Source organism: Vipera berus (assembly GCF_964194415.1).
Source record: "Vipera berus genome assembly, chromosome: 5".
NCBI lineage: Eukaryota > Metazoa > Chordata > Lepidosauria > Squamata > Viperidae > Vipera > Vipera berus.
In genome coordinates this window covers 29,131,790-29,145,736 of record NC_138207.1, presented here as the reverse complement: position 1 = coordinate 29,145,736, position 13,947 = coordinate 29,131,790, and the positions used below count along the sequence as shown (strand labels likewise).

Below are 13,947 nucleotides of genomic sequence, written 5' to 3'. Positions count from 1 at the left end.
GGTTGTTGGCACTGACCAGTTACTATTATAAAAAGGTGTGGCCAACTCTTGAGATAAACAACTGAACTCAGAAGGTCAATGTGTCTTTGTCAAAGGAGACAGACCTTTCCTCTCTCAGGCATGTAAATGTGTGGAGTTAAAGAAAAATAAATAAACTCCAGTGCTCAAATGAAAACTGCAATTACTTAGAAGCTGGCAATTTGGAGTCCACATAATAGGCATGTACATCCTCCCTCTAATTGAACTGAATAAATCCATATGTGCAAGAGGCAAGCATGTGTTTTCATAACCCTTTGTGCTTTCAATGCCCACATTCATAAAATCACAAAAATAACACAGAGATGAAACAAGGTTGTCTATGGAGGAAGATCTGATCCATTCATCAAGCTACTGACAACTATGAGAAACAGACAAATTTCCACTATTAACAAGGTATGTATGTATCTTTCTGCTGAGTGACAATACTTTCCCAATGTCAAGAATGTAGAATTAAATATTTAGTCAGGGATTTCAGTATTATTTCCAATATATTAAAATAATGAGTAGGAGGGACAGATTTGATCCAAACTATGTGTATCATAGGTTTCCTGACAAACACAAGAACTGTGAGACCAAAAAACCTTTCTCTCATAACCACTGTAATAAGACTCATTGCCAATGGATAGTCCAAGTTCTTGAATTTACGGCAGTACAAAGCAGAATAAACTAGTTAGAAAGAGAAGACCACCAGTGATTTTATCAAAAATGCCACTTGGTCAGAAGCAATTCCATTTTCTGCTCCAAATTTCATCCAATAAATCCGTCTAAAGTAGAAAATGTCTGCATTTATGGCCAACAATATCTACATTTATGTCTAATTGGAAGCTTCTTATAGGCTTATTGTATGAATGGAAAAATGCACTTATGACTGTGGTTTTGATGATTAGAAAAAAAAATTGATAATAGAAAAAAGTGAGCTTCTTTGTAATTATAGGGTAAGAGAGAATTTGGTAATTGTATTTTTATTTGCTGTGACAAAAATCAGAAGCTTCTCTTTCCTTCCTGTCTTCCATCCTTCCTTCCACTTTGTATTAGTTTGTGTTAATTTTTATATTCCTTGTAAAACCTTTAATAAAATTTATTTTGAAAAGTAATCCATTTTAAGTAGAGACAGAGCACTATTGCATTTCTCCAACCTCCTTAATTGTTGTTTCTTTGATTTTAAAAATATAAATAGGAAAATAATCTTATTTAAAGCAAAATGTACAGTTTAGAAATGTCCCTATATGCAAAAATGTACATTTTTTTTAAAAAAAATAAGAAAATGGTGTGTGCCTACAAACAGCCAAATCAATGTATTTTTCTGATCATCTTTCTAGATTTATAATTATTTCAGAGCTTGTGATGAGCTGAACCAATTCATGTTTTATATCATTGAACTGAACAATGATATGGCATATTGATATATAAGTAATAAAAAGCAACACTTTCCCATACTATATTTTCTTATTCCATTGCATACTGTATTTTATGTTCCCAAATGGTTTGTGTATGTGTATGTGTTTGTGTATATATGCATATGTATGCATGTATGTATGCATGTATGTGTGTGTGTATACACACACACACACACATTTCATATTGCTCAGTGACTAAGCATTTCAGGAAACGGTTAGCAACTGGCTTCAGTTATACAAAGTGAGGAAAGTTTAGAGAAAGCTTCTTGTCCTTAAACACTCTTTTTATAAGGCCAGCTGTTTAAATAGCAGCAGGCAAATATGAAAACACAGAGAATATTTTAAATTACTATCCAGTATCCAATTTGTTGACTTTTTGAGCAGACGTGGCTACTGCCCGTCCATGATACTTGACCTCCTATGTGTATCACTTCCTCTACTTCACCCCAGTAATATATATTGCATTTTATTATATATTAACAAAGCCACATGATACACAAAACTTTTAGAAGTGCTGTGAACATTTTATAGAGAATACAAATCAGTTTTCAAATTCCATACAATATTGCTAAACCAAGAAATTAACATTTATAAAAAATAACGAAGCAAAGAAGCATAGTGATATGCTTGCATATAGTTGTGGTTTATTATCAACCATACATTTTACTTGTCTGAAGTGAATTATTTTATTGCTGTGTTCCAATTACTTTTAAGAAACTGTAGGATGAAATAAATGTCACAAGATAAAGCTACACATTAAAACTGTTGCATTCTACGCTTCCTTATTTGCATTAAAGTTCCCAAGTAATTGCTTCATGCTACACATCTCTTCCTAACATGAGCCACATTTATTATAGTTTGGGGGATTTTTTAAATAAGAGAAACATGTTCTATACAAGTTCATTTATTCTGACTCTGAGAATGAGGAGGGCATAAAAAAAAGCATCCAGCAGAATAATTTGTTTTGACAGGAACCTGAATTATAACTAGTATGTCAGGACTTGAGCAGCCAATAAATTTGGGATATGCTCCACAGTGCATGTGTCCTTTATAAGCGCTATTTCTGGTGGTGCGTTTTAGCAAATGTAGCATACATGTTGATTACAAGTTTAGCAACAAGTTAACAGTCACTATTATTTACTCTTATTCAATAGTTACTCTTATGGATACAAGGACTAGCTGTATGAAAGAGACATTGTTCTATCTATCTATCCATGATCCTTTCAGCTTTTCCCACTCAAAGCAGAACTGGCAGCTCTCTCCCCCTCCCATTTTTTTCCCACTAGATCAACTGATGAAGCTGAAGGACGGAAAGATTTAATAAGTGGACAACCACTAGCCCTAGGGTTTCAACCCCTTCCTCTTTTTATGCAGTTTTGAGATTTCTCCAAAATCTGGTCATGCATTGATGAAAATCAACAGCAGTGATTTTCATTATTCCCCATCATTCTAAGAAAGGAAACTCATAAACATAGTCTTACAAAAATATGACTTGGTACAGTAAAAGTAGAAGAGAACAAAACTCCTTCAAAATTGGAAAGATGGAAATTCCTGTCTTAAAAATCCTTGAAATTCTTGTGCAAAATTAGTGATTTTGCATCACTAATATCCCCACTGCCCCCAAATCTTAAGTGGAACAGAAGATGCCTTCCTCTTCTTTAGGGGAGCTGCAGAACTGCCAGGAAAACATCATTTGAACTTTTCTTCATTTACTATGCTGATCACTGTTTTCAACCAATTGGCCATAGTGAGGGGCTTGTACTACTGTGAAGTCTTTCTATGACTAATATGATTCTGCCTAGCAGAACACTCAACTGTGATCTGCAAACACATCATACCTCAGATGCCCAACGAATGCCCTCTTGCATTCTAGGCAAGCAGTATATTCTTATGGTTGGACTTAATCCAACACTGAGGAATCCATATCCCAATCTATGTTTTCCTCTCCAGATCTAAGATATGCTTTCTTTTTCTACTTTCTTGCTGTCTCTCATAATAGCTGTATATTTTACTTCATTCCTGGCAACTGTACATCTTTCTCCTTTCTTCATGTCTGCTCCAGTCTAGACAGAGCCACTGTTATTTGCTGACTCAGTGTAGTCTGTCATCTTTTCATTGTGGGGCGGTTTGTGAGTTAACTTTTTGTAACCTTCAAATGAACAAACCAACAAAAAGAAATGTACCTGAATATTTTGGTTTTGCTTTGCCTGTCCACTATCTGGCAAAAAAGAAAGCTAATTTGTCCTTTTGGAATTACTATCATACGTTGCATTGTGTCAACAACAACCTGTCAGTCAATCAGTCAGATCTTTATCATTGATCAATCCAAAAGAAAAACACTGGTAGGAAAAAAAATGTCAGTAAGATCTAGATAAACTCAGAACCTGAGTAGCTCAAAATGAACCCAATTTCTCATTGAACAAGCTCAACAAGCCACACCACGAAACTTGGCCATACGAAGTATAATAACATCTATAGCTATGCCACCAATTAAAAAAGAATCAAAATAGATCAACCTGGCCCGTTCAACAAAAAGGAGTGATAGGGATAGCTCAACAAAATGAACAATGCAACAAAACGTGAATCAGAATATAAATTTCCTCTGAACCAAAAGACAGAATTAGTCTCTTTCCAATATTATGATAGTAACATGTTAAAAGATACTAACATCTGATAGTAAAATGTTAAAAGGTCATACAGAAAACTGCCTCAAAGTAGTTAGATGAGTAAGAGATCTGGCTGCTTGGAAAAAAAAACTAAAAATATGTCAAAATAATACCTTCATGCCATGCTGCAACAACAGGATAAAACACATTGTCACGTTGTAGAGTCAAAGCTGTATATTTCATGATGATAGCCCTGCAGTCTCCTGTAAGTCTAAATTGGAATATGAATATCCCTCAGTGCAAGTCATCAACATCTATAGGATTTATGGTCAAGAAAGTGTGTCTACTACAGCCTTCAATCTTAAGGTAGTCTCCTGTTCTGTATATGAAATAAAACAACTTACTTTAAGCATATTATGAAAAAAAAAATAAAGCATTCTCTTCAGTAGTTGTTTGCTACTTAAAATGTACCCCAAGACCCTGGAAAATGTAATAAATTCTCTTGGTATTGGTTCTGGAAGATCCTTTAAAGGAAATTGAAATATTAATATGGAAGTTAAAAGAATTTAGGCAAAAATAAATAGTTAAGATACTAGAATATTTTTCTATTTCATTTTTAGGTCTCATATTGATTTCTGTTCTTTTCCTTACTTTATATTGGTTTGTATTAGCTTTTATCTTCTAAAGTTGTGTGTATATAAGTTTCTTGCAGGGATGGCGATCAGATAATATGATGGATTTTCAAGGCAAAATACATGTACGAGTATGAAAAAGTCTGATTTAACTCAAGATCCAAGCAAAAAACATGGCAAACAAAATGTGTGTTTTAAACCCATTATCACAGTTGAATGACAGTCTTAAGTGCTTTTCTTTGAACAGGTTTGCTGCATGTTTTTATTCTTCTGCTTTACACATTGGGGATTGAATTTCTTACTGCTTTCCAGCTCTTCTGAACAAGCACTTTATAAGATCCAAGAAACAGAATATGAGCAAGACTAGGGTATAAATTCATCTCATTTTGAGAAAACTGGCTGGGGGAACAGTAGGATATAAAAATAACAGTTACTATGTTGAATAAATTATTTTCCCCAACCTTCCTCCTCAGGCCAAATCTGTTAGTAAATGAAATGACGCCAAGAAAGCAGCATTTCCTTTTTTGCCTAAGAAAAAGAAAGAATTTCTCTCTTAGCTTGGAACTGGATTTCTATGTTTGCTACTTGGGTTCTGAAACTGGAATCATCAGAGTGAAAATAAATTCTTCGCAACAGCCATTTAAGTGCATTTGACAAGTTACAATCCTACCCACCCCCACCCCACCCCCTTAATGCCTTCCAGGACCTCCTCTCTTTGAAGAACAATGGCTTCTGCTTCACTTTAATTTTGTTTCTAAGATACCCTTGTGTTTTTTATTTATTTTCGGGGGGTGGGGTGGGGTTAGAAACAACTACAAAGTCTTCCCTGATAAAATATCGTTAAAATCTGAGGTTCCTGAAATAAACTTTATGAAAGAAAAGAACCTCTCATTTGGTCTTCTCCATTCACTTCTTTTAAATTTTCCTCCCAGACACAAAGAGAATTCCATTAAAAAAAACCCCTCAAAATTTCAGAACACATTTCTCTCTGATACAGAAGGGTGTGTGTTACAGTTCAATATTGGAAAGGTGCTTTAATTAATGTCTCTTTTTAACGACCTCCATCCCAAATAGAAACCAGTCATTAACAAATAACACTTCTGTTTCAATTTGTATCTAGGTGAGCATTTGCCAGTTACTTAGATTGTACATAAATGGGGAAGCAAGAAGAAAGAGGGGGAAATAGTAATGATGAAACCCTGGATCATCATTATAAGGGAAGAGAGCGGCCACAAGACTTTGGTCTCTTGAATACAAGGAGGAGAAATGATTTGAAACTGTTTCTTTGACAAAACCCGAAATTAAACTCCACAAAAGGTGCAAAAGCAACATCTTTTAAAATCAACTTTGGCAAGATCTGGGATCCCCTCCCTTCTGTCCTTTCAAAGGGACATCAGCAGCTTATCCATTCATGGGCTGCTGATAGTATAAGGTGGACTTAATTTAATCTCGCTCAAACAGAAGCGAGCATTTCTTAGAAAAGAAACGAAGTCCCGCCTCCTAGAAATTAATCATCCTCTTATAAATCAGCCTGATAATGGAAAGTGCCTAGGGCAGGGAAGGAACACTCTCGCCTTCTGTAACAGGCATGGCTTACATATAAACTGTAATCAGTGAAGGCCTGGCGCGCGCGTAAAGCTTAGAACTAGAACAAGCGCGACAAGGTTAGTTACCTGCAGGAAGGGGCGACTGATGGGATTCGGGCTCAGCGGGTTGGACCGGAGGGAAGAGATGGAGGACTAAACCCAAGACGAGGGCGAGGGGTACAGCGATCCTCATCGCCACGTTCCGCATTCCGGTAAACCAGCCAGCAAAATCAGCGGCTGAGTCTCTCCCTTCACTTCGCTCGTTCGCTGAAAGGGAATCCTTTCGAAGAGCCTCGCCTTGCTTTTTCCTCTTAATACCAAGCCTGGGGGGCTGCCATCCGAACTCCCGAAAGGAATGGTCTCGGGGGAAAAGTTTCCACGCGGGAGAGGAGATGGGACTTGAAGATTCCACTGGTTCACTTGGAAGGAGGAGAGGCAGGAGGACCCTTCCGACCGAGTTGGTCAAATGCACGGATGGAGGGATTGCCCCTATCTTCTGGTCCTCCTTTCGGTCCTCGTTTCAGGGCAGTAGGCAAAGGGCACGCCTGAGGATCGCTAGAGCTTTTATGTCGCCAGGCGGGAGTGGGAGGGGAGAGGCAGCAGGGAGACCTGAGCGGAGCGAAATCGGAGCTTCTGGAGAAGGAGCTGCGAGATCCAGCTATTGGCTCGCGGCGAGGTCGGGCGGGCGGGGAGCGTATCTTTCCTCTTGCATCCAGCCTTTTCTCCCCCTCCCCCAACGCCCCATTTATTTTATTTATTTTATTTTTGCACTTCACAGAGCCGGGACGAAGAGAACATCTAGTGGGCCCAAATGAGCATGCGTGAAATATGCGCACATGCTCAGTAGAGACGTGAAGCCGTTGCCCAAACTCTAAATGCTGGTTCAATAGACGTCGAGCCGCTTGCTTATGCCAGAGCTTTTTTTTTCCTTTTTTTCTTTTCAATTCCGTGCAATTGCGCGCGGAAAGAAGAAGGGATTGTTGGGACTCTTGACTTGGCAACCGTGGGGTGATGTAGCCTATTTTTCTGTTTTTGTTACTTTTTGGCAACTTGGTTACCGATAGCGTTTCCCAACCTTAACAATTTTAAGATGAATGGATTTCAACTCCCAGAATTTGCTTCCTTGTCTTCCTTAGATTAGACTTGCCTAGTTCTCTCAATCATTCTTAGCATCCACACTTTTTATCATCTTTTTTCCTTTTCTCTGTACTCTTTTTAGTAATGTGGTGATCAGAACTAGACACAATATTCCAAATGTGGTGTCTGCCAGAGGACTTGTTATGTCACAAAAGTAATACTTTCCGAAGCACAAATGGAAGCTGTTTGACAGGTGCCCTCATTACATTTCACGCCAGCACCTCTACTTTACTGCACTGTGGCAGGAACCCTCCATCCTTTTCCCACCGTGGTGATCCAGGGTCTTTTACCCTGAGCTCCCAGAATGGTAACAGGCTGGACATTTTTGAAATAAATTGCTAGTAGAAGTGAAAGGCTGGTTAGAATTTCCTTCCCTCCAACTCCCTGAGGATTTTTTTCATTTTTTTTTCATTGAATCCTATAGTACAAATGAAAATAAAGATGTAGGGCAAGGGTCCCCAACCCCCAGTCTGTGAACTGGCACCGGTTCGCAGCCTGTTGGCAACCGGCTAAGCAAACAAGCAAAGCTCCATCTGCGGGATGCAGGCAGCGTGCAAAACCACACCACCTCCGGTCCAAAGAAAAAACTTTTTCCATGGAACCGGTCCTTGGTGCCCAAAAGGTGGGGGGCCACTGTTGTAGGGAAATGGGAAGAAATGGGGCGGGGGGAAGATAAGTGTGAAGCAGAGTGGGGAGAAAAAAAATCATTAACTTCCAACCTTTTTCAGCATAGTAGAATAACAATAGTAAGGTACAGCCTCAACTTTTTTTTTAATCCCATTTATATCCCGCCCTTCTCCGAAGACTCAGGGCGGCTTACAATCTAAGAAGCACAAATCAATGTGCTTAGCAATACCATTTCTATGGCAACAGACTTATCAGCAAATCTGAAAGTCAGACTTCATTTTTTTTTCTGTCTTAAGAACAAAGTATAGAAGTGATTTCCAAGTAGAAACAAAGCTGGATAAATTGGCCATCTCTACAAGCTCTACCAATTTTTCCATCCAGTCTTCCATTGTAGGGATTGGTGTATCTTTCCATTTTTGTGCATAAAGAATTCTTGTTGCAGTCAGCATATGCAATACTAAAGTTCCAGATTATTTTCAAATTCCTTGCCCAATAGTCCTAAAAGAAAAGTCTCTGGTTTCAATTTTATATTCATTTTAAGAATCTTCTGCATTAAAATATGAATTTGGCCCCAATATTTTTTTTAGAAATGGTGAAATAGTAGGTATTTACTTTTTTTCCCTTTAAACATGGTAAAATTGGTAAGTGTTGTGCCAATTCCCCTTTCAGCATGAATATTAGGAAGAATAGTAAAAAAAAAATAGTGTTCTCTATTTTTACTCATTCTCCAGTGGTCACGTCAGATGGAATGTATTGTATGGAGGGGTAGAGGGAGATCAACAAAAGACATTTTTTAAAAAAATCCGAACCACATATCTGGAAAGGCCCATCCATGGCAAGGAAAGTGGGTAGTGTTTCATTTTTGGCATGGGTGAGAAGAATAAAGAAACAGGGGACTTCTTTTGGACAGAACCCCAGACCATCACTGCTGCCAAAGTGGAAGAAGGAATTGCAGTCTGTAAAAGATTACTTAAGGAAATGGCTGCCTTCAGTTTATGCATAGGAGTCTGCAGAATAGCCTCTTGTCTTTCTTCCTGACAGTTACTCCCAAAAGATTAGCATCGAAATGGATGGTGTCATGAGAACTTTGTGGATTCACAGGACATAGTCCAACTGACAAACACAAAACACTTCTTGTTGCTTCCTTGTTTGTTTTCTTCCTTTATTAGCCCAGCAAGCAAGTTTAAGCACTTCAGTTGATTTCCAGGCTTGGAAAATAACTCAGGCACTGACATTCTTCTCCCGAGCTTCCTGATAAGCTACAGGGAAAAGCAATAAACAGGTCTGATTTATGTGAATTAAGCCAAATGTTTGAAAGTTAACTCTCTCTCTACTGGAATAGGAAAAGAGTTTATTCAGTCATGTCCAGTTCTCAGAGACTGCCTGGAACAAGTACCTGAAGTTTTCTTGTCAAGGTTTTTTAGAAGTACCATTGCTTCCTTCCTAGGGCCTAAGAGAAAATGACTGACCCAAGGTCACCCAGTTAGATTTGTACCTAAGGCAGCATTAGAACTCATGATTGCATTCATTAAACAACTTGTAGCAGACACAGAATTCCAGTTATCTAGTCATATCCTAAAACTTTATTGCTAGAAAATCCATTCATGTAAGAAGTGCCTTCAAACATATAACATTCCACACTGAGAAAGTAAAATAGGTATAAAATTGATCAAAGGGCATGCGTAAAAAGTATATAAAATAAATAGGATTAAAACTAAATGACATTTGACCAATGTTGGATCACATTGACAGCATGTTCTCTCACCAGCCTGAGGTCTTACTCTGTACATGTTGAAGGACATTGTATGCACTGTAGCACAGGGGTCCCCAACACCCAATCTGTGGATCAGTACCAGGCCATGGGATGCAGCCAGCACACAAAACCATGCCCCCTCAGGTCCGTGGAAAAACTCTCCACAGAACCGTTCCCTGGTGCCCAAAAGGTTGGGCACATCTGCTGTAGCATATGTGAGGTGGAATGTTCCTCTCCACACTAAACTCCATTTTTAGAACCCTGTAATTCTTTAATTCAGGGTAGGGTTGGGCACACAGAGTATCTTCTATAGGGAAGCCTCATTTTTTAAGATTTTCTTTGATCTGTGTACCTAGAGTTCTCTGTAATTTAATAGATATACAGTAGCTGTCACTACACTAAACTTTATGCTCCCTATATCCATTTAATATTCCTACAACTCTTTTAGATTTTTTTAGCCTTTTGATATATACTTTTTGTTTTATATTTTTAAAACAAATTATCAATATCTTACATTTTTATGTACCTTTAATGCTTTTTAGTTTACTGCATCCCACCTTCTTATGTTGGTCTGTTTATTGTAATAAAGATTTTATTTCAACATTAAAAAAGAAAGAACTCATAGTCTCTCAGTTTCTATCCTGATGCCTTAATCACTACACTAATCTGGCTCCTTAATCTATAGATATAGATATAAATAGCCATATATATTGCTATTTCTACACTCTGTATTTCTTACAGAAGAGTCAAGTAAGGGATAATAATATGAATGTTATGCAAGTTTACGCTCCCACAGCTGACAGTGATGAGGAGGATTTAGAGAAGTTCTACAAAGATATAAGCAGTGTACAGAAAACCCTAAAAGTAACAATACTCATGGGGGACTTCAATACAAAAGTGGGAGAAGGAAGTGATGCTCTTGTAGTTGGAAAGTTTGGCTTAGGAACCAGAAATGGTAGAGGTGACAAATTTGTAGACTTCTGTAAGGAACATAAGCAATGTTTGATTAATACTTTTTTCAAGTTGCCAAAAAGATGCCGCTACACTTGGAGATCACCAGCAGTTACATGAAATAATATACTAACGAACCAAATGGACTATTTTACAATAAACAAAAGATTTAGAAACTCAGTAAAATCAGTAAAGACATACCCAGGTGCAGATGTACCATCCGATCATAATCTACTAGTTGCCGAAGTCTAGCTGAAACTAAAAAGGATCAAAAATCCGAATCCTGCTATCCAAGAATTGACAGACTTCATCATTAAACATGGAGTTAAGATAAAAGAAGAGCTAGAAAATCATTTAAGAGAAACCAACAACCTGAATGATGAAGGTGTAGAAGTGAACTGGAATAAATTTAAAAATGCAATAGTAGAGGTAACAAATTCAAAACAGAGAAGGATACCACAAGAAACAACAGTGGATGACGGATGAAATTCTTCATCTCATGGATGAAAGAAGATCTTATAAAAATAAAAACGAAAAATACGATGAATTGCAGAAAATAATTAGAAGAAAAATTTGACTGGCAAAGGAAAAGTGGTTTGCAAAGAGATTCAAGAAAATAGAAGAGACAGAACATATGCATGATAAATTCAATTTACACAAAAAAGTGAAAGAAGCAGCAGGCCTCTACAAAAATGAAAACCAATAACTTAGCTGACAAAGAAGGGGAAATTATCTTAGAAGAGGATGAAAAACTAAAAAGATAGAAGGAATATATCTAAGAACTTTTTGAGGACACTAGGGATGATATAGAGATTGGAAGTATAACAAGTAGACCAAACATCACTATGGAGGAGGTTGAACATGCAATAAAAATAGCAAAAACAAGAAAACCCACAGGACCTGATGACATCCCAGTAGAAATTTTAAAATTGCTGAAAGACAATGGGAAGAATTTTTTTACTGCAGCTCTTCAATCGAATATACGAAACAGGAAAGATACCAAATGATTAGCTAAAAACAACCTTTGTGACAATCCCCCAAAAAATAAATGGAAAGAAGTATACCAAATACAGAACAATAAGCTTAATGAGTCATACCCTGAAAATATTCCTGAGAATAATTCACACAAGAATATACAACAAAATTGAGGAGCGTCTAGGTAACACACAATTTGGTTTCAGAAACAATCTTGAGACACGAGATGCGCTATTCAGAATTCAAGTTCTTGTACAGCATTGTAGAGATGTCAGTCACAGTGTTTACATGAGCTTCATTGATTTTGAAAAAGCATTTGATAAAATAAGACACAGAAAAGTATTAGAAATCCTGATGACAAAAACATCCAAATCATAAAGAATATATATTGGCATCAGGTAGCAAATGTGAGACCAGGCCAAAAATACTCAGCTGATGTAGAAACACAAAGAGGGGTCAGATAGGAATGTATTCTGTCTCCACTGTTCAATATTTACTCTGAGTCAATCTTCAATGAGGCACCGGAGAACATCGATGCTGGCATCAAAGTAAATGGTGTTTGGATCAACAATTTAAGATATACTGATGATACAGTTCTGCTTGCCAGTAAGCGTGAAGACCTTCAGCTCCTAATCAACAGAGTCACAGAAATATCTGAAAAATACGGCTTGAAGCTTAACACCTCAAAAACCAAGATCATGGTAGTCAGCAAAAACCCTGTTAATTTACCACCAATAAATTTGGAAGGAATACCATTAGAAAAAGTTGAAAGGATCATGCACCTCGGTTCTAATCTACATGAAAGCTGGGACATGACCACAGTAGTAAAGACAAGGATAGAGAAATCTCGAACAGCATTCTTCAAAATGAAAAAGGTCTTCTGCAGTCACGACATAAGCCTAAGATTAAAAAGCAGGCTTGTCAGATGTTATATTTTTTCTGTCCTGTTCTATGGAGTAGAGAGGTGGTCTCTGACAGAAGGTCACCTGAAGAGACTAGAAGCATTTGAAATGTGGATTTACAGGTGGCTGTTATGTTGGGTTGACAAGATCAGAAATGAGGGGGTGATAAGCTGCCTGGAAAAGCCAAGGGAAATTATCAAAACAATTAAAAAACAAAAGTTAGAATATTTCAGACATGTGACGCAACACCTAGAAAAATACGGCATACTCCATTTAATCCTCCAGGGAAATATTGAAGGCAAACGAGGTCCAGGCAGAAGAAGAACATCATGGCTTCAAAATCTAAGGGACTGGTTTGGACAAAACTCACCAGCACTTTTTCGTGTGGCTGCTGATAAAAACAGGATCGCCAACATTATCACCAATGTCTGATAATGGATATGGCATGAAAAGAAGAAATTTCCTAAACCAATATGATCTCTATACTCTGCCTTCAGCTTCCCATGCTAGCCATATGCAATGGTTAGAGCTGTTCCTCTTAGTGGTCTTCATAGAGTCTTTTCTAAAATCCCACAGGAGTCTTGTCCAAGCTTTCCTGGAAAGAGTACAAGTCTTTGATAACTAACACTATCTATAATACATTAGGTGGCTGGACACCATCACAGCTGACATCAGCCAGAGCATAGAAAAACAAAAACAAAAACAAAAACAAAATAGATAGAAGTTCAGAAGTGGAGAAGAATCTCCAAGAGTTAGACATGACTGAATGGATAACATCGTCATCTCTACTACCACCTCTTCTTCCTTGTTTCTTTTAAGGCTTATCCTTCTTCCCTTTTTATCAGCAATTCTTCTTTCCTACATGAAAATATATTTTCTGTTCTACTCTCAGAGACTAACTGCTCTGTTGTCAACTACACAGAACAACATGTTTGCTTCTCTGTCTGTATTATAGAATAGCAGAGAGCCATGTGTGACTCCATTCTGTCACAACTGAAATAAAATAACAGTGCATGTACTAGAATGAATGTTGCTAATTAAATCAGGATGCAGGAAAGGAATCCAACATTGTACTGTCATTGTGGAAATGAATACTACAATATTTATTTCTTTATTCATTTTTTATGGCCACCAATCTCAGATAAGTAACTCTGGGTGGCAAACAATCATAAAAGCAATTTAAAAATGCAAATTTTTTTATTTTATTTATTTTATTTTAATTCCATTTATATCCCGCCCTTCTCCGAAGACTCAGGGCGGCTTACAAGCTTACAAGCTTATACAGTATATGCAGTAATGTCAACACTCCTCTATTATAGGAGTTGTGAAAATCTTTTTAAAT

The 13,947-nt window shown here is 37.4% G+C and overlaps 1 protein-coding gene across 1 annotated transcript in view; it reads right to left on the bottom strand.

Annotated features, from left to right (window-relative positions):
* The window catches only part of PLOD2 (procollagen-lysine,2-oxoglutarate 5-dioxygenase 2), a gene marked incomplete at its 5' end in the record, with an annotated part of 54,366 nt that extends 47,898 nt beyond the window's left edge, over nt 1-6,468 (bottom strand). The window contains one exon of the mRNA XM_081328518.1: nt 6,348-6,468. Within this exon, the coding sequence (XP_081184644.1) occupies nt 6,348-6,468 (121 nt within the window). The remainder of the gene's footprint in view (nt 1-6,347) is intronic.
* Between the last annotated feature and the right edge of the window lie 7,479 nt (nt 6,469-13,947).